This window comes from Pteropus medius, unplaced genomic scaffold (genome assembly GCF_902729225.1).
Source record: "Pteropus medius unplaced genomic scaffold, Ma_sr-lr_union100, whole genome shotgun sequence".
Taxonomy (NCBI): domain Eukaryota; kingdom Metazoa; phylum Chordata; class Mammalia; order Chiroptera; family Pteropodidae; genus Pteropus; species Pteropus medius.
This window is the reverse complement of record NW_024350319.1, coordinates 28,243,946-28,266,002: the sequence shown is the minus strand read 5'-3', so window position 1 is coordinate 28,266,002 and position 22,057 is coordinate 28,243,946. Positions and strand designations below refer to the sequence as shown.

The 22,057-nt window shown below is 33.6% G+C and overlaps 1 protein-coding gene across 2 annotated transcripts in view; it reads right to left on the bottom strand.

Moving 5' to 3' along the window:
- Positions 1–22,057, bottom strand: part of ACSS3 (acyl-CoA synthetase short chain family member 3) — a 150,511-nt gene that overhangs the window by 93,915 nt on the left and 34,539 nt on the right. Inside the window, exons 3-4 of one of the 2 annotated variants that reach the window (XM_039838931.1) lie at positions 5,674–5,862; positions 1,908–2,042 (exon numbers count right to left, since the gene is read on the bottom strand). In XM_039838931.1, the coding sequence (XP_039694865.1) occupies positions 1,908–2,042; positions 5,674–5,862 (324 nt within the window). The remainder of the gene's footprint in view (positions 1–1,907; positions 2,043–5,673; positions 5,863–22,057) is intronic. The other variant, XM_039838932.1, reaches the window with a different exon arrangement.

Here is a 22,057-nt window from a genome sequence, read left to right as displayed (position 1 = left end):
TACATTTATTTCCATAGACATGTCCTGCCTCGTTGTTATCATTTTTAAAAGGCAATATTGGGAGAGCACTACAGTTGACTGCTGTGATTTTCCATTGATTCTGTCATTGCTAGCATGAGGCTTAGAAGTGGCAATCAGGTTGTTAAGAAGAGGCTCCATATGTGTCTCTCTGAAGTCAGAGCGAAGCCAGCCCACTGGGCTTACTTACCGTCTAAACAGCAGGTTTAATATGAAGGATGAGACATCTAAAGCCCTCATCTAAAATAAAGATAAGTCAAAATAGAAGAAAAGTTCTTAAGAGAAAGAGAAAAGAAGAGAAAGTGAGCCAGTTATGGGAGAGGGGTAGTGGGAGTGGATCTCCACCTATAAAGAGGAACGAGAAGAGATTTGCATCAGAAAAATCTGAATGGGTAACATTTATATCCATAGTCAGTGTGTTAGAAAGTGAAAGAAACCACACATATCTTATTGGTTAAAGATCGTTTAATTGGACTTCAAATCTTGGCTTCACCACTTATTAGTGTGGCTTTGGGCTATGACCTCTCCATGACTCAGTTTCTTCATTTGTAAAATGAGGCCAGTAATAGCAACTACTTTACTGGTTTGTGAGAATTAAATAAGTATATGAAAATACTTAGCATCGGGCCTGGCATAAGTTCTTTACAAATTCTACATTTCATATTTGTGTGAACAGCACACACATACTCACATAAACACTTTTGTATATATGTGTTCCTACCCTTCCTCCAATCTTTTCTCACCCAAAGCCTTTCTTGCTGACTTTGCATTCTCTGAATTAATGACAACAAACCTTTTTTATAAATATGTTTGAGGTCATCTGAAAGAAACTTAAAATCCTTCTTCGAGACAGTAAGAATATTAAAATCATTGAGTGTAGCGGTTCATGAACCGCAGACTACTGAAACTTTACACGGGAATTTAATCTAGTAATGGGAATTGCTAGGTGGTGATCAAAATGACATAGTTTTAATGCTTTCTGTTCTTATATTTTGTCATTTAAGCATTTTCTGCAGCTAAGCTCTCAAGAATTCTGCAAAATTATATATAATTCTTTGTACTCTTACAATTTTTCTTCTGCAAAAAATTTTAAACTGCTAGAAACCCAAGTTAGTCCCACTATAAATAACTATATACTTGCTTGAACGTAGAAATGAGGTGAACATTAGATCCAATTTACTAAGAAAAGCACTGTAAAATATATTCATTGGTGTAGTATACTGCTTTTTCCTTCTTCATAGATCATAGAGTAATGTATCGGTTTAGAATATTCATATTTTGTTTTCCTAAATATAGTTTTTATTTCCGGACTAAATACTTCTTCTAAAGTTTTTAAAAGGTGTTTTACATACAAATTAATCACATCTCTCCATAAGGCAGGATAATTTAGACACTAAGCAGGCAGTCAGAGTGTACACATTCAGATCATGATCCTGACACTAGAAGCTGAGCAAGTTTATCACCTTATTCATTGGATTCTTCTTCTTTAAAGTAGAAATAATACTATCACCTAGGTCACAGAGTTATCAGGAAGATATTTTAAATTATCCATTAGTAGAGTATCTTAAAAGTCATATGGTAAGTGTATGCTAGTACTATAATTACTATCGTTATAATTTCAATTAATAAATGACACAGTAGACTATACATAGAATCCAATTCATTAATCTTGTGGGTATTTCTGTGTTTCAATCTTTGTATTTAAGCTAGTTTTTCATAAAGAGAAAATATCATTCATATCTATTTTTTTTTTTTTTTTGCCAAAAAATAATGACGTTCAGGAAGTATATTTAATGGTTTATAAATCAAAGGTTTGTTTCAAATAATCAAAACTAAAATCATCCTTAGCACATCACTATAAGCAAGAACTAAATCAGTATACAGATTACCATATTTGGACGATTATAAATGAGGACTTTATCTGGTTTGTGTTGTCCTATTCTCAGCGCTTCTTCTAGAAGTGGTATGTATTCTACCCTCCTTCCAGGTTCAATGCCAAATGATGCTGTGACAACCACCTTGGGCTACAATTAAAATAAATAAACAAATAATTGAGAACACTTAACAATCCTAATTAAGGTAATCACAATATTTTAAGTGCAGACAGGCAGTTTAACATTTCAAAATAAATATTTGAATAATTCTGTTCTCTATTGAATAAATGGCCTGAAAACCAATAAACCCCTTTTAAGTGTTATAGACCTAATCTCTTCCATATAAATCTCACTTGTTCAAAATTACATGTCAATATGCTTTTGGCTAATAAGTGTAAGCTGTTAAAAAATACTTTTCAAAGTATTCATTGAGCCAGGTAGATTTGCCATGAACCAGTAAAATGCAAGCATAGGGGCCATCACTTGCAGAGCCCCTGTAACAGTCAGCTGTTGTTGACATCGTAGCATTTCCCTAGGTGGGGAAGGCCAGCCACAGGGGCTATCAGGAAGCATTTTTAAGGTTTTTTATTTAAGCATCTTTGCTTTAATGCCTAGAGACCATGGAAGGATGGGACCCAAATCTCCAATAATTAATGATTCTTTTCTCATTCTAAAGACATATTTATTTTCACCAAATATTTTATTTGTAATTTTGTCCTATTTTTCTTAAAAGGGCCCCCCAAAATTTAAGTTTCAAGCCCCACAAAGCCTCAACCTGCTCCTGTCATTAAGATACATTCGGCACTCTGATGACTTGCTAGTCTTCATGGCGTACACAGGTATAGCCAAAAGGCATCCCTGAGGGGCAGGAGAAGTTAGGGAAATTGCACTGTGGGCAGGCCTCGGATGTCTCACTATGATCAAAATACTCTTTCATCCCCTCCCCTGCGCAAGAAGCTCTCCAAAGCCAAATCTGGATCTTATTTATCTCTGTGCCTCTTATGCCTGGTACAACGCTTGCCATACCATAAGCTCTCAATAAATATTTGTGGAGCTGAACCACAATTCTCATTAATTTGCAGAAACAAACATATCTTTATTCTCTTAAATACATGGTTTCTTCACCAAGAAATCCAAAGCAAAGGAGACAGATAATAAATTATTCAGGAGACAGATAAGCTATTCGAGATAATGTATCTATTCCTGAATTCTGATTTCTGGTTACAATACATTTCATCTAGGGAAGGTTTATATTATGCCAAATATATGCATATATAGTGCTTTCTGCTTTTTGAATATCATTTAATATTCATGGAGCTGAGGCGAAGTGCAGTTACCTAGCTTGCCCCAGGTTATAAGTGATGGAATGAGAAAGAGGCCCATTCTGTCTGATTACAGAAACTTACTCTTTCCACTATATCAATCTGCTTTTTGAAAGGGAGGCGGAAAAGAAAGAAAAGAAAAAAGTCTTATTTCCTCTTGTTATGTTTTAAAGGTCAGACATTTGAATATAACTCACACTGTAATATCCGTAATACTTACAAAAATAACTCTGGATAACATTCCCTAAGATTAGAACTCTGAATAAATTAAGTTACATTACAAATTAAAAATATATAGAGAATATATCAAAGCTTGAATAATTTAATAAAGTCAAAATGAGACTCTTCCTCTAGAAAAATAATCCCTTTCACATTTCCATTAGCCTTTGATTGGAGGTTTCATTTGGTCTAGACTGACTTGTTAGAATATATTCTTCCCATCTTCTTCTGTTAAAAAATAAAACTCTTTTCTTTAGTCTATTTAATTGAAAATCATGACATCAAAATCATCCCTGATTTCAACTATTAAATATATCCAAATATCTCAGACACGCATCTCTATCTTCTTGCCTTTAACTCGCCCCAGTCAATGGTCTTGCCCATAACAATATGCACTTATTGCCTAAACTCCTTTAAAAAGATGTGTGTGCATGTGTGTTAGATAAAAACACCTCCAGTGGTATAGAGCATAAGTTTTATAAATTTTTATTTTTTTATATATCTCAATTATTCCACATTATATAAAATTTTACAAAGAGAAAATAATACATCTTATACCTGTATTTAAATGGTGTTTAGAATTTCTGTAGCTAAAAAACTGGAGTCTATACCTTCCTTGGACAAGTCCCCAACTGTACATTTATTTGCAGGTCAATGATTGATTGATACCTCCCCCCAGATTTCTTTTCAAAAGCACTAATGCAACATGTTGATAAAAGAAAGAGAAAAAACAAATCATAATGAAAAAAATTAATACAGCCAGTTAGTTAGTCCACAAACCAGCTTCTAATTCTAATAATTCATTTATCCCAGATGAAGTCAGACATACAAAACCTCACTCTATGCCTATCACCCAGGGGGCCTTCAATATATATTAGTTCCTTCTGCATTAAGAATATCTCATCTTGGGATTATAAAATTTTAAAGATCAATCATCTCTTACTCATAACACTCCTTCCCTTGATCTTCCCACTGCTATTACTCTCCAGCATATTGCCCATAGCTTCACAAACAGACCATCTACCAAAGATTTTTATTCCAGCCTCCAGCCTCTCTCCCACTCATATCATATCACAAGACTTGCTTCCTCTTAACATTGCTTAAAACATAACACTCATCTGCTCAAAAACTGTGACTGGTCAAGGTCTACAGAATCCAGTCCAGACATAAACTGCCTTTGCAAGCTCACCTTCTCTTCTCTCCCTCTTCAATCACATAGGTCTATTCACCGGCCTCCAAATGAATTTTACCCTTTCCTGCCTCTAAAGCTAGACTCATCTTCTTTTCCTCACCTTTGGGATCCCATGATGTCATTCTCCTCAGCTAGCTGAATCTTAGCCAAGAGCTAACTCAAATCTCATGTCCTTCGGGAAGCCTTCTTTGGCCACCCAACTAAACCCACTCCTTCCTCTAAATCAGGGATCTGCAAACTACGGTTGAGAACAACACCCTGCCTAGACCATGTTTCCATAAAGATTTACTGGAACATTGCTATGCCCTTCCTTTCTGTAGCAACTAAAGCTGCTTTTGTGCTACAACAACACAGATGAGTAGCTGCAATAGAAATCATATAACTCGCAATGCCTAAAATATTTACTATCAGGTAACATACAGAAAAATGTTTGTTGATCCCTGCTCTAAATTCATAGAATAAGAATAGCTAACTTTTTTTTTTTAATGAGTACTCTAGGACAGGCGTTGTGCTAAGTTTATTAAATTCAACATCGCAATGATATTTTATAACAGCTTTATCAAGTTTGTTATTTTAGTACCCCATTTAGACATGTAACTCCACCTGTTCCTGACAACCCCTCTTAACCATTCCTGGCAGTATGTAGATTATAAAATCTGTTATGTGTCCCATCCATTTGACAAGTATAATTTATTTTCCTGTTCCTACTTCAGTACCAGGCACATAGTGGGAGACTAATAAATATATGTTGAATAAATTAGTTATTAGTTACTTTACTTGTCTCATGCACTGAAATATATAGCAAGCTAACTTAAAAGGCATTATATTTTATATTTCTCACAGCACCTAGCAAGATGTCTTTCACATAGGACTGACTCAAAAATAAATTTTTAGTTACTTGATATATGTGCCAAAGAAAAATCACATTTTAAGTACCCTATTTGAAAGGAGGATCTAATAAGTACAAATCACTCTTGGATGATCCATCTTCAAATATGGCTATACCATACATAGCTACTGCTTGATTTCCCCCAAATGAAGCACTTACCTTTGCATGATCAATGCGACTACTTAGTTCTTTGGATGCAAATCCCCCAAATATAAGACTATGGATGGCTCCTATCCTTGCACATGAAAGCATGGTATATATTGCCTGTGGGATCATGGGCATGTAGATGACCACAGTGTCACCTTTCTTGACACCGTGCTTGACCAAAACACCAGCCAGCTTAGAGACCTAGAACAAAATCATTAGATCAGCAAAGTGTTTTCTGTGTTATTTCATTAAATTTCTAAGGTAATTTTTAATCCTCTTGGTAGTGGATTAAAAAAGCCTGAATAATACATATTTGATGATGATGATGATGATGGTAAAGGTTTAGACAATCACAATAATAACAGACATCTCTATTATAATAACTGACTATAAACCAACTTACTATTATTATACCTTATGAAATTCATGGCTTAAATTTACTGAATTATTTATTCAACAACATATTTATTGAGCAACTGTTATGTGTCGTATATCATCTTTAGAGTTGAAAACATGACATTGAAAAACAAAGACACAGATGTGTCCTTGCAGAGCTTTCATTCTAAAAAGTAGAACTGTCACATGAATAGTACAATCAAAAGTAATTATAAATTTAGAGAAATGTTGGGTTAATTGTTGAAGGAAACAAGAATGTATTAAGAAAGAAAACATACCATTATACACTTATAAGATAAAAAGACATAATTTATTATTATCATCATCATTATTATTATTATTATTATTATTATTTTAAAGATAAGGTAACTGAGGCTCAGAAAAAAATAACTAACTAACCAGAGGTGAGAGAGCTAGTAAGTGGTGTAACCAGGATATAATCCCAGGTCTTTTGACCTAATATTCTTGCCCTTTTTACTGCTTTATGCCAATTTTTCTTTATAGTTTTTTATACTAATTTTCTATACAAAGTGATTGCCCTCTATATTGAAACCAAACATACAAACTTCTTTTTAACGTGTGTTTTGGAGACCAATCATACAAATATCTCTTTCCTCTTAACTTGTGTTCTTGCAATTTCTAGTAATAAAGACAAAATAGATTATAAGCCCATAAGACACAATTTGTTGCAAGAAACCTTTCACGGGCAATTACAGAAAGCTATGGGAAATGTGCCCAGATCTAAATGAATAAGAAGTTAGACATTCTTTCATTTAAAAATACATATATTTAGTGCCTTATATGCCAGACACTGTTTTCTGAAATAACAATAAACAAAACAAAACAAAGATCTCTATCCTCAGAGTATTTATGTTTTAGAAGAGGAAATACTTACAATAAACATAAGTAAATTACGTATTACGTTAAAGGTAATTAATGCTGTCAGGGAATGGGAATAGAGCAAAGTAGAGGGTATTAGGGGTGCAGGGGACATAATTCTCAGTGGTACATTAGGGTAGACCTCACTAAGAAAGTGACATTTTAACAAAGACATGTAGAAAGTTGAGAATAAGTGAATATCTGTGATATACTGTTTCAGGCAGAGAGAACACCAGTACAAAGGCGTAAGGGGGATCATATGTGATGTAACTGGGGAACAGCGGGGAGACCAGGGGATCTGAAAAAGAAAGAACAAGTGAGAAGGTGGTTGTAGATGGAGTGAGAGAACTCAGGGTCTGAAGGAATCTGGTGGACAGCTGGAAGGACTGTGGCTTGCCTTTGAACATGACTGCTCAAGATAATAAAGAGAGGACACCTGAGAGAAGAAATTAGGACACATGGCTATTTGCAGTGCCTTTCATTTCACTCTGCCTCTCCGACTTTTTGAAAAAGTTCAAAAGATTCTGAATCCTGATCATTCTTATTACTTTTTCTCTTCATTCCCTTCCTCTGTGCAGATGGGGAAAGCTGTGGTCAAGGTTAAGGAAGCTGGTGAAAGAAACAAACAAACACTGTATCAGGGTTTTATTCTTTCCTATATTGCAAACCATAATTTAGTGCTATTTTTTAAGAACATAAAGCTGCCCTGCAGAAAGTTACAAGAAAGATACACCAGAGTAATATAAATCATGAACTTAAATTCTACATGGAGTTTAAGAACCAAAATAAATACTGGAAAGTCATATCCAAACAACTTGTGTGCAATCCTGCAGAGTGTGCCCGTGCTCTGTGATCATGTTACTGGGTGTACCATTTAAGGTATAGCACTGGGAGAGACCAATGGCGAGAGTTTGTCTTGTTTACAGCAATAATGTCAGCATCTTGATAGTGTCTAGTTGCAAATAAAAATAATCTTCAATGAGACCCCATCTAGCAATGACTCAGTAACTTTACATTCCAGTCTCACTTCACAATGTTGCTGAAAGATGCCCCAAATTTTTCTGTCTTCTGAAAGAAATAAAATTAACAAATTCAAGACCTTGATCTCAAAATGGCCTAATGTGACCACAAGATGTACTTAAGTTAGGGCCATAGCACATCGTTAAAAAATGAGCCAACATATTAAAATGAGAAGTTTTATATACAAATCCAGATTCCCAGGTTCTCTTGAAAAATTAGAAGGTCTAGCAACACTGGATTTGAGTCCTTGAATGACAATAATCAATGGAACCTGATGATCAATTGCTTGGCTTGCCACAGACCACACCATTCACTGGGGCTATTTATCACAAAGCATTTTTCTTGCCATTCTGAGTTTAAAATATATTTGTCTACATCCATTTATGTAATGTACTTATACTACAGTTCTGTAACCATAGAATGTGATATATGCCAATAACTGATTTTTCTCCCACCCACTTCTATTTTATATTGTTTGCTTGGCTCCTGTAGGTATCCTAGTTGTTCACCGCAGTCCTGAAAACAAACTGCAGTCAAATTAGGCTGCATCGGATCTATACAACCACTAGATGGTGTACATTTGGCCCACCTCAACCTTGCTTCTTGCAGCTACTCCTCAATGTTTTGATAGATGCTCTGAAGGCAAAATTACATGATCAGTAGAGAAAAATCATTTTTCAATACTTTCCAGAACCAAATGTCACACCAGTAAAATTGTGCATTGTAACTTCTAAATTTAATATATACACATGAATATGTGTATAAATATATATATATATACATATATATGTTTCTGATGAGACTTCAAATAAATAGGCTTATGAAAAACGTTAGCTCACAGCAAGAAAAAAATAAATGGACATTGATTCAATATTAAAATATTTAAGAATGCTTCATTAAAAATAGTCCTTATTATTAAATCTAGAATTGGTCAGTATGGGAGCCCCAGAGCAGAACACATAATAGTCTTGTCCCAGAGGCTAATAAAATCATTTCGAAGATAAGTGTAAGCAACAGTGAGAGATAAGAGGAAAAATCTAGAAATCTCAGTCACCTAAAACTTTATAGTAACTCAAATAAAGGGCTATGAAATTCCAACACAAAAGACTATTTGCTGATTGCTATTTAAGGGTTCATCTTGTTTTTATTGACTTCAAATGAAAAATTATTGAGAGAAGGAAAATATTATTTTTATTCAATGTTCTATATATATTCTTATCTTAGTATAGATGTCTGAGTATGGATTTTTAATTTCTATTATTATCCAAAGAGAAAATATTTTAATGTATTCCTTTATAACCTATTGTTTTTCAACTAAAGTTAAATCGTGTGCCATTAATCCATTCCATATTCATTTTTGCACCTTCTTAAAATTGTGTTTTAATTTATCAATGATTTGATAGTGTTATATCAGGCGTATACCACCAAATTTGGGTTTCATTCTGACGTCAAGGGCAATATATCCCACGCAGTCATGGTCAAGCCATGCCACACTGCTCGCATGAGGATAACTGAGATGTTATGTAAGCCTGAAGAAACACAACGAATGTATACACTTATTTAGACACAACATTGCTTCCTCCCACTAAAATTACACGAATTAATCATTATGTTGGTACTAATTTAAAGTCATTTTAAAATATAAGTATCCTGTCATTGATTCGATTTGTATAGTATCTGCTATATGTCTTATACTGAGGTCGAGTCTGCAGAAGCTAAACTAAGGAAGACATGGTCCTTAAAGCAAAGTAATTTGGAATCTAGGGAAAAAAACAGCATATATAAATAGTAATGATAAAATAAGAAAATGCAACAACTGATATTCATGTAATGTAAAATGGTATACATATATATTTGGTTTATATATGACACACATTTGGTTGAGATACAAATAAAACTTTAAATTTTAGAATTACATAATGAAAACATGTTAGTATAAATAATGAAAAAGATTTCCATAAATATTTTATGTATTCATTCTGGAAAATCTTCATTCAAAAGCAGTCTGAGGATTAGTATAATTTCATGACCAAATGATCCTGACAGATCTAAACAGCTGAAATTGACCAAAAACTATGTTCTATGGAGTATATTAGCACTTGCTTCACAAACAGCAAGTGTGTCCATCTAAAGAAAATCAGTTTGAACAACAAAGATAGTGTTGGTGTCCAAATTTTGGCAAAAAGATAACAATCATGGGCAACCTCACGTCCATGTCAAAGAAAATTATATGAAAGAAAAGACAAAGAGAAAACATTTTCAAGCTAAATGACGTTACACAGCAAATTCTAGTCTAATCAATCACAGAAAACATAACTGATTTAAAAGCCAAGTATACTAACTGAGAAATTTACTAAAATTAGGAATAAGTAATTTGTTCTTCAGAATACACAAATTTCCCATAGAAAGAGACAATTACCTAAAATACCAGCATTTTACATTTAAATATATTAAGTTAATCTTGTACTTGTGTACAAACACATACCATACACACATTTTTGGTTTTTTTACTTGTACAGACATAGAGAAATACCAAAAAAAAATAAAAATTTCTATTGAATAGATTATTCTTTTAGTCATACACCAACTATGCATCCAGGTAAATACTTGCAAAAAGAACCAGTTATACTAAAACTGCTGAAGATCTGAAATGATACTAAAAGTAAGTTTTTTGAAAGGGAAACTTTCAGGAATATCAATAGTTTCATATCGCATAAGAAGCTTCTAGAAATGTAATTTTTTTTAAAGTGACGATTTATTGGGTATGACATTGAGATAATTTTCATTTAAATATACTATACTAAATCAATTCAATTGTGAGATAGGCCTTTCAATAGCAGGAAAGTAGGGATGATATTAATAAAAGAAGATAAATCTTTCCTCAAAAGATAAAAGTGTACCACTTATATTCAAGAGTAGAATTTATTATTATTATCTAAAACACAGAGGAAAATATATTTCATATTTAAAAATGGATTCTACTAAGTTTTGGAAGAAAAATTGTAAAATCCTCTGTTCAAAACAGTTATCTGCCAGTGGGCTAGAAAACATACTTCATACTTACTAACATACTTCTCATATAACTTTTCTCCAAATGAAGGAGTAAATGTCTTTACTCAGAATAATCATTTTTCTCATTTCCATTTTCTTCGCAAGTGAGTTTCAATCAATATTTGGTCATTTTAAGATTATGTGTTTGCAAGCAAAATGAAATAGAGAATTGTTTAATACATTTATGGTAGACTCAAAATAATTGTAATTTCAATAATATGTGTACTTTCAAGACTAATAGGATTTTCAAACTATGTTTCATAGAAAATTAGTTCGATCTTACATTTTTCTAGGCATATGTGCTCAGAGACTTGTCATTGAATATACCCTTCCATTTCTTTAATATTCATACGTTGTGACTTACAAGTAGATCATCAGAATTTATCACATCTTGAAAGAAACGCCTTGTTAATTTTAAAATAGTGTTTCTACCTAACAGGCCATTGTTGACAGAGAAAATATCCTACCATCAAGAAGTCCAAGGTCTAAAAGAATGATAAATGTAATTGATGTCTATCATGAACACACGACAAGACAAAAGTGTATGTAACAAAAAAGAAAGTGCATGTAAACAGAAAGAAAAGAATAATGATTGCCTCCACTTTTTTACCATTTTAACATCTTTCTATTCTAATAGTTGAGTAATAATGATTTCCTCATGCTTTTATTCATTTGATAGTTTCTGCCAAAGTTCCTAATTCTCATGATATTCGTTATTTAAATCAGGCATTTGCCTGAGAAAATAAAAGAAGTTCAAAATGGACAGAATGGAAGTTCAGAATTCAGGGTGAAGACGGTTGTGAGATGGGCTGGAAAGTATAAAGAGATAGAGTATCACATATCATTTAGAGCTTTGTTAGGCCCTGTTAAGTTTAGATTTATCCTAAGAACAATGTAATAATTCAAAAGTGTTAAGTCCTCTTTAGAAGAAGGCACTTTCCATATTCTTACAGTGCAATGATCATTGCAAGAAATAGGATCGTGGCAATGGAGATAAAAATAAATGATATGATTTGAGAACTACTTAGAGTAGACTACATAGGGATTGGTGATTGATGGATGCAAGGAAGTAGCAGAAGGAGGGAAGTTTAAGAATGTGTCCAGGTTTTGATTTTATCAACTAGCTGGAAAGTGATGCTGTTCAAAAAGTTGGATTCTAGGCTTGAATTAATGTTCCCTGTTAAATATAAGACATGGAAGTGGAAAAGTCAAAAGTTTAACATTTAGAGGGCAGAGGACAAAACTTATTAAATAAATGCTCAAGAAAATATTAAAATTCAGTATTGAAGTCCTGTGGATACTGGAAACCATGAATTTATAGTAAACCCGTATCTGTTGTTATGTGATTTTTCTCTAACAGGATTCAACATATTAAGATACAGGAGTGAAGATAGTAAAGAATTAGATTGATCCACATCTGGAGTTCTGCCACAGAGGTGAGACGGAAAAATAATGTGCAAGACAGTGAAGATATCAACAACAGGGTTGTGTTATTAAAGAAGAATCTAATCAGGATAAACAGAAAGGTGAAAACAAAATGGACCTTTAGGTAGTGACCACACAAAGTCAAAACCATTTAAAACCATTGTAGTTAAATGGATACCGTGTCTAAAAATGCAAACTGTCCAATAATGTGGTTTTGTTGCATTGTGTAAGAAGACCAGAGGTTGAAAATAGATACTCTGAAAGTTATGAGCCCCAATTTATATATGTTCTTTACCCTTTCCCCACCTTCCATCTACCAAAAAAGCCGAAATCTAGAACTCCTTCATGCATCTGTTTCCAGCTGACCCTCTTCACAATGTCCTTCTTTTGTCCTTGGAAAATTACACTATGATGTCCCCCTTCCCCTCCACTGCTCACCCCAAGGCTCACCTTTCCCACCACCTCAGGCAATCTCTTTCTCACAGACTACCTCCACTTGCCTCCTCCAAGGTAACATCAACTTCTACAACTCTTTAAAATGCTCAGAAAGACTTCTCAAAAATTCTTCATTGGTCTCTATCTATCTCTACACTTTCCTCTTACTGAACCTGCTTTTCTCTAGCACCAGTATTTCCAATTATTTTAAATTTGTATTCATTGTATTTTCAATTATGAGCATTGCAAGAATATTATCTTTATTATTTTTCTTTGCTAATGCACTGCATTGCAGCTAATTTGTGTGCTAAGCAGTTTGGTGGCTAGATTGCATTGTAAACAGCACTCAGAAAAGTACCATTCATAGACAGATGGAGAAATACAGTACAAATTCCAATTAAAGAGTTCTCAAATGAATTTTTAAAATATAGCTCAATTCAAAGTTGATTACTTTCTGTATGTTTCCTAGAGTGTTTCTAAAGAGAATATTCCAAGTACTGAAGCAAGTTTTATTACATTTTTAAAAATATAACCCACCTGGACTAAAATGAAACAGAAAATTTAACGACTAGAGAAGTCATTTATCACAATTTTGCATTCACATCTTTATGTAGATATCTAAAAGATCTAGCATAATGTGGTTAACATGCAAAGTTTTGCAAATTTATGTTTTAAAAGGTACAGAATCTAATATATTCTATTAATAAAGATCATCCAATTCAGTACAAATTTAAATAAGTCACCTAGATATGGCTATATTCCTTCCAAAAAACATAAAGACTGTGGTAATTATTTCCCTACATATTTGCTTATACATGCAAAATGTAAAAGTTATTATTTTGAAACAATTGCTGTGTGGCTGCTATGAACATCACATTAAATGACTAATGGAGAATATATTTTTTAAATACCATTAACTCATGTTGTAAATTAAAGTCAAATTCCTCTCACTTTATCTAATAAATTGTTTAATGTAGTGTTTCTCAAACTGGGGGCTATAGAGGTATGCTCAAGGTCCATGAGTTCTCTATGAGAATTTTTAAATTTTGTGTTTTCATTTTGATGACAATTTTAAAAATAAATACTGCAAATTCTGAATTATTTGAGCACTCAAGCAATTTCACTGCATTTTTTGTATTTGTTTTTATAATCTCATGTAAGTAAAGGCCAGATGATGTCATGGTGTATTTTATAATAAAAAGTTTTATGAAAGTTCAGAACTACGGTGACAAAAGATCTGAGGCATCACAAGAAATATGTTGCCAAATTCAAAGGACCTAGAGCCACAGCACTCAGAACCACAAGCACTTTGTAATAAGACATTCAGTTCCAACAAAACATCACTCACTATATAAAACTAACATTGTAAATTTGAGCTTGACTGACTTTGTAGATTTGCTTTTATCCTGTTCATAAATCAGATAAGGCTTTGTATATGTAACGAGCTTAAAGAAAATATCAAGGCCTAGTTTTAACTGTACATTAAAATAAAAATAATTTCAGTCCATACTTAAAGTATATAAGAATGTTTTTCCTTTATAAAGTGTTTGTATGTCTCACAATTTTGAGAGGAAAAATGGTTTCTTTGATTTCTTTCTTCTTCTAAAGAAAGGTAAATATAAAAAGATCAAGAGATGTCAACAGGAACCTTGTATCATTTAGAACAATTCTGCACTGATTACTTAATCGAAGCTTTAATTAAACAAATACCCCGGCATTTTTACAGACATTGCATAAAACACGACGACATCAGATACATCAGACGCACTTCCCAGCATTCCGTTATGTTTCTGTTAACCATTATGGTTTTGTTGGTCAATACATCCTGGAAATCAATCAATATATACAAAAGGCTCACAGAGAACTTCTTAAAAACCTAAGAGTGGTACAAGGACATGAGATCATTGCAATAGTTGGGTCTGTTCCAATAGCATTAACATTACAAAAGGAGCCATACATATTTTTTAAATGAAAAATTCACAAACATAATGCCCTGACTAGCAACTAATAAACAAAACAAACATAGATCATCACACATGCCAAGAATTTATCATAAATATTCATAAATAGATCAAATTTCCCATAAAAACTATACATGATAAAGTTAATGTAATTCAGTTTTGTAATGGAAACAAAATTATCTTAAATCAAGTATGGCATGAGAAAATGAATAATCAATTTCCCCCAGATCTCGAATCTTGACAATAATTCTATCAAATGTAACCTTTCATTGATTTATTCAAATTTATTTTACTTAACTATTACAAAGTGCACAAACGTGAGAATAAAACTGCCAAATGAATTAAAATAATGTTAATAGCATCACTTCCCATATCTACATATTTATTGATTTCAAAAAGTTTTATATGAAAATTATTTTGTTTCATACCCTCAAAATATGATTCTATCCTCATATCCTTATTTACATCACTTGAACCACACTCACTGTCTTCAATTTATGTTAATTAGCTTTACCCTCTACTTGCTATGAAAATGATGTCAGGTCAAATAATTTCATAGTTTCATACATTATCGAAGGTCAGAAACTGAAAGTTGATGCATTCACAGCTGTCCTAAAGTTGCTGACTACATAAAGAAAGGTGCAGGTGTCAGTCAACAGATAAAAGAATAATTGTTAACAACCACACTTTCACTTGTAGGAACATATTTTTTTCTTTTTCTTTTCTGTTCTTCCTTGAATTTAACAACTGCCTCCTTCCTCTACTCTTCGATAATCTTCCCATTTTGTTTCCTATTTAAATTTATCCTGCAAGCCTAGAACTTCAGCCAACAAAGACAGTCAGTTGTCTTCAGAGTGCATGCCTTCATCAATAAAGATGTCATCTCCAACTGCTAAATATACACGTCTGATATAGACTTCAGGGACACCTGCAGCGAGACCAACTATGCCTGCAGCACTTATATCTATCTTTCTTTCATGACTTAGCTAACACATTACCTCCTCAGCAAAACCTTCTCTGACCTTTCAGGGCCAAGTTGGTCCCTTCTTCCTCTGTGCTACAAATGCACAAAGCTTTCTGGCTATTTTATCACTCATCTATTTTTGTCTTTTTCTCACCAGGCAAACTATGAACTATTTGAACGCAGGAACCATGTCTTATTCATCTTTTTGACCTCACTGCCTAATACAATAAGCAATACACTATAGCATTCAGTATATGTCTGAGGCATACAGATCATTGAATATGTCTTCCTTCTTTATCTCTAGCATACTATGAAACTTTATTTTTAGCTAAAAATATTTGTTATTTGTTTCCCAGGACTCATTATTTATTGACATTAACAGGTTACAATTATTTATATGTACAATCTGGCATTTATTTTACCTATAAAATATAAGAATATTTGTGGTAGAAGCTCCCAATTTTCCATCAAAATTCATCCAGCTACATGGGATTTCCCAGACTTCCTTGCAGCTGATGGACAAATGGAATGTGCGGGGAGGTGTATGACATTTGGTGTAAGGGCCTTAAAACAGCATATCTGATTCTTTGCATCCTCTTATGCCATCCCATGGGTGGGGATACATGTGCCTTTGCTTCTGCTTCAAAGATGAAAAAAAGTGCAATGAACTAGGGCAGGGGTCCCTAACCCCTAGACTTCAGACTGGTACCATATAGAGCCAGATCTGAGACTGACCCATGGCCGAAGTATTGGTAAAGCCATGCCCGACTATGTTGCATTCTGCCAAGGGCAGAGAAGCAAACAAAGAACAGACGGCTGCTTGTGGTTTAGCACAGATAACCAGCAGGTACAGACAGGCCTTCGGGAGATTATTGTTGCCAGCAAGTTTCAAGTCCCAAGAAGAAGACTCCCACCCTCTCCTTGACCTTTAGGTGTATATAATAAATGCGCTGCGCTTGCCTCAGGGTCATTGTATCTCCATCAGAGTGCAGTGTCCCACCTGACCCCAGCTTTTCCTATATTATGTCTCTGTGTTTTTCTTAATCCTCCATCGCCGCCCCCTCCTCAGGTTAACCGTCTAGTCGTGCAGGTCGCGACAGTACCGGTCCACAGTCTGTTATGAACTGGGCCGTACAACAAGAGGTGAGCAGCAGCCCAGTAAGCAAAGTTTTATCTGTATTTGCAGCTGCTCGACAGAGCTAGCTCCACCTCAGATCATCAGACATTAGATTCTCATTGGAGCACTGGTATCTGGTGCCAAAAAGGTTGGGTACTGCTGAACTAGGAGATAAAGGGACAGTAAGATTTCATCTGGATCATACCAACTGAACCTCATCAATTCTGGATGAGAAATGCATTTTAAATTTCAAGCCACTATATTATTGAGTATCTTTGTTTTAGCAGCTTAGCCTTTAACCTAACATTTAAGAAAATTTTTTGAAAAGTATTATATCAGTTATTAGGCAACCTTTTACTGACAAAAATCATCCAAGTATTTCTTTAATGTAACTGAAAGAAAGGGAACTAATGCACTTACAAGAAATAGTCTATCTTTCTAGGATTCTACTTGAAAATTATACAGAAGCCTTCTCTTGGAGTGCAAGATTAAAAACACTGTGAATGATGGGGATTTATAGGTGGCTACTCTATGGTAGGCTGAATCAGACTTTTTTCAAAGCTAGTAGGTGTAGTCAGAGATCCAAGATAAGACACATACATGGAATAGCTTCCACCTGGTACAATCCACATTCTATCTTTTAACTGCCCACATACATGCAAATGCTGCTATTATTAAGGGGATTTAAGTTAAGTGGTGCCTATTCATTTCTCTTTTGAACCATTTACCATCTCCAGGTGTCCAATCTTGCCCACTATAGTCGTGTCTTTTCTTCTTCAGAGAAGCCAAAGTTATTCTTTTAAAAACATAGAGTTTCCTATTATACTTAGAATAAAATTCAGGAGCTTCCCATCACACTTGGAATAAAACATAGTCTTTACCATGGCCTGCAAGGTCCTATATAATCTGACTCCTGGACACTCTCCCAACATCATCTTCCACCACTCTCCTCTTATCACTGGCCTCCTGGCTCTCACCAGTGACCCAAGTCCATTCTTGCTTCAGGGGCTTTGCCTGATACAACTGTCACACAAGTGTTCACACAGGGTCTATGTCACTGGGTCATCTCGCAACAAGTAGTGTTCCCTGACAAATCTAGCTAAAATGGCAGCCCAAGTCATTCTGTAGCTTTATATTTTTCTTCACTTCTACTGTATTATTTTTTTCACTTATATTGTACTATATTTTTATTCATAACGTATCTCTCCAATTAAAGTGCAATCTTCCTATGGGCAAAGACTATATCATTCACTACTGTAATCCATGGTGTCCACAGTAGTGCCTGATATATATTAGGTGTCTTAAAAGTATGTTTTGAATAAATAAATAAATTTTACCCTATCATCATTCCAGTGCAAGAAATTAAATTCAAAGTAGGTAATTTACTGAGTTTGTTAACTTTATAAAAGATCAGAGTTTAGCCACCCTGAAGATGAGACAAATTATCTAATTAAGAACCTATCAATGAATGATAAAAATAAATTAAACATATGTAAAAATAAAAGCCATGTACCAGATTTCCAGGTTTCTAAGATTGGCCAAGTAAGGCAAATTTAAGAAGAGCTTTAGATAAGTCAGTATATAAACCCAATGGACAGTGCATTAAAACAAGATTTTCACCTTATCAAAAAATAAAACTTCCCCAGGAAAAAAAATCACAATGTAGAGGAGACAAGTAATATTTTTGGAAATAATTATTTCTCATAGACAAAAATTATATTTGTATTTACTTTTTAATGAATGACTTATTGAATGTTCTCATGAATTCATTCAGCATATAACATGAGCTTATGCTGTGAGGCTTGTATTAAGCATTGTGTAGCTAAATTAAATAAAGAAAAATATAATGTTATTGCTATCCACAAGGAATTTTCACTCTGGTTGGGAGGTACACTAACGAGTAGGTACACTAATAATGCAAGTACACTAATAAGTAAAATAAAAAACAGAAATGAACTGTGCATGGAGAAAGTACAAGTAAAGTATTCCAGACTTCAAAGCATGGTGAAATAGCTTCTGGAATTAGGGGAGATGCAAAGAAGTAAGTTTACACTTCAAACAGTAAATCGATCTCAGAAACAATGTATCTCTCTAAAAATCTGGCTGAGAAAATTCAAAAGGTTATAATATTGCTATTTGGACTGATGTAAAAATTATCTTGAGACATTTTTAGTTTTGAACATGGAAAAAAGGAAGCTAGGAAATACTTAAGTGTTGTTTTCTTATTTAATTAATTCCTTCCTATATTATCTGTTACATTGGTCTAATATTTATTTTATTTACAGGGAGTACTCTCAGAATCTAACTTAAATTTTACTTAAATTTTATTGTCTAAAAGTTATTCAAAACAAGTTTCTAGTTATAATTTTGATAAAAATTTAAATCAGTAGTTGGTATACACATATATATATATATGCTCATCTTCAATGTCAAATTAAATACAAGTGGTTCTGCTATAATGCATTATGCATTGTACAAAATACTCAGAAAAATAATGAGACTTATAGGAAAATGGGGTGGAGCCAGACCACTCATAATCAACATAACTAGAGCCTTTTAATGATAATAAAAGTACTAACAAAGCATCATCTTCAGTAGATAGTTTCCAGCCTTAAACACTGGGGCTTATGTTTCTGCTTTAAGTTATTCAACTAAAGGACATTCGCTTCCAAGTTTTCTTCCAAAGAAATACTAGTAGAGACTAGTAGAGTATAAATTTTATCATTAATTATATGTAAAACAGGGGAGACTATTTTCTCAGCTTTAGATTTTCAAAAACATTTAACTCATCAACGCTTGCACTAAAGGACCTTCATTACTTTTTTCTTAAGTTTTTTAGATATTGATAAGGTATTCTCTTTGTGGGAACGTCTTTGCCAAAGCTTGCTAACATGGTAACAGTCCAATAGAAAAATAAATGGGCAAAAGATTTGAACGGGCCCTTTTGAAAAGTAGAACATATGACCAAGAAGCACAGGAAAATAAGTTCAACTTCATTTGCCATTAGGGAAAAGCAACTTGAAACCACAATGCAATATCACTACACCTTCACCAGAAAGGCCAAACTGAGAAGACTTGAGATTCTCAATACCAAATGTTGACAACTGGCACTCTCATATACCACAAGTGGGACATAAATTGGTACAACAACTATGGAAAATTGTTTGGCACTATCTACTCAAGCTGAACATGCACATATTTCATGAACCAGCCATCTCACTCCAAAGCACATTCCCAAAACAAATGCATACATATTCTCACCAAAATCAGTGCACAAACATAAGTATGGCAGTATTATTTGTAATTGCCCCAAACTAGTCATTACCCAAATGACCATACCACAACCTCTTGCAATGAAATAAATCTCACTAACAAAAAGTTGAGTAAATAATGCGAGATGCAAAAGAGGACATCCTATTATTCAACTTATATATAGCTCAAATGCAGGTAAATTTCATCATGGATGTTGTTCTGCTGTCTGGATACAATCATGTGAGGGCTGGGGGAGAAATGACTAAAAGGAAATATTATAAGAGTTTCTGGGGGGGGCTGGGAATATTCCGTCTCTGGTTGCGTGGGCATGTTCTATTTGTGAAAGTCTAACGAGCTTTATACTTATGATCTGTGTACTAATTTGAAAGTGAATTATGTTTCAATAAAAGTTTACAAAAGCACATGCTAGGAAAAAACATACATGAACTGCTGTAAAGTTAATCTCACACCAACATCATTCACCTAGTTACCAAGCAGAAAAAGGTAATTTACCTTAAAGAGACAGTTTTCAATGGAGTTGACTGTAACACAAATGAAGCTTTTACTGCTTATTTAGGACATTTAAGAAAACTGTGAATAGGCACAGTTGTATCTTTCTCCCTCAACAAGGCAACCACTGAAAAGACTTAATTTCTGTATCATCTCGTTTTTACATTTTAGGTTTTTTGCTTAAGGAAATACTGATAATGTGACAAAGGAAAATCATATTATCTCACCCTGACATATTTCTGAGAAGATGAAATTCATACTTTGAAGAGAGCATTCTAAAGGGCAGAGGTTGGCAGGAGGGCTTCTCATGGGACATGACCCTTGATTTCAGAGTAATTTTCTCTTCTAAATTATTCAACCTTCATAATTACAACCACTGCCATAATTATATTTCCAAAAATTACCTTTAGTAGAGATAATAGACACTTTCAATTTAAATTAAATCAGAAATATTTAGCACACACTGCGTTTCATCAATTTCCCTATATACATATATTCATGAAAATTTCTCAAATGACCTTTAGGGAGGTTACATTCTTATTTAGTGAATACATAAAAATGTATAATTGTTAGAATATAAATAAGACAAACTTACCATATACAGAGGTAAATTCAAAAGAAAATTAGATATGGAGAAAAATAAATTCAATGTAGGAATTTCTAAAAATGTATACTATATATGTGTGTGTATATATATACATATATATACACACACATATGTATTCACACATACACATATACATATATATATATACACACACACATACACACACACATATATACACACACAAATACAAACTCTCACAAACACCCATTTTATTTCACTGAGGTCTCATATGACTACTACTTTGAAAAGAGCTAAGAGAAAAACACAACAAACACAAACATGTTTTCTGGAATACAGATCTTCTGAGCTGTACATGTGGGAAATTCCAGGAGGAAATATTCATCATTAAATACCAAGCCAAAAATAAATAAGCTAAAATTCTTTACAGATAATAAAAAGTTAGAATTTACTTGGAAAGAAGATTAAGTTCTACTGCTGATATTATTTAAAGATAAGAAGTTCCTGCAGTAAAGGAAGCTAGAGTCACTTAGAAATTTCAAACGGTATTTCATTCACACATTCCTTCATCATTCAAGAAATGTTTACCATGTACCAAGCACTGTTCTCTGTGAACGAAACAAAAATCTCTGCCCTAATGGAACTTACATCCTAGAAGAAGAAACAACACTAAAGAAGATAAAATACTAAAAATGGCAGAGCAATAAATGGCTATTTTTTTAAAAGCAGAAAAGAGAAGGTATAAAGTGGTGTGAATGGGAACATTTGTATTTAATATGGCCGAGGAAGATCTCAGTGAAAAAATAACATCCAGGTATCAT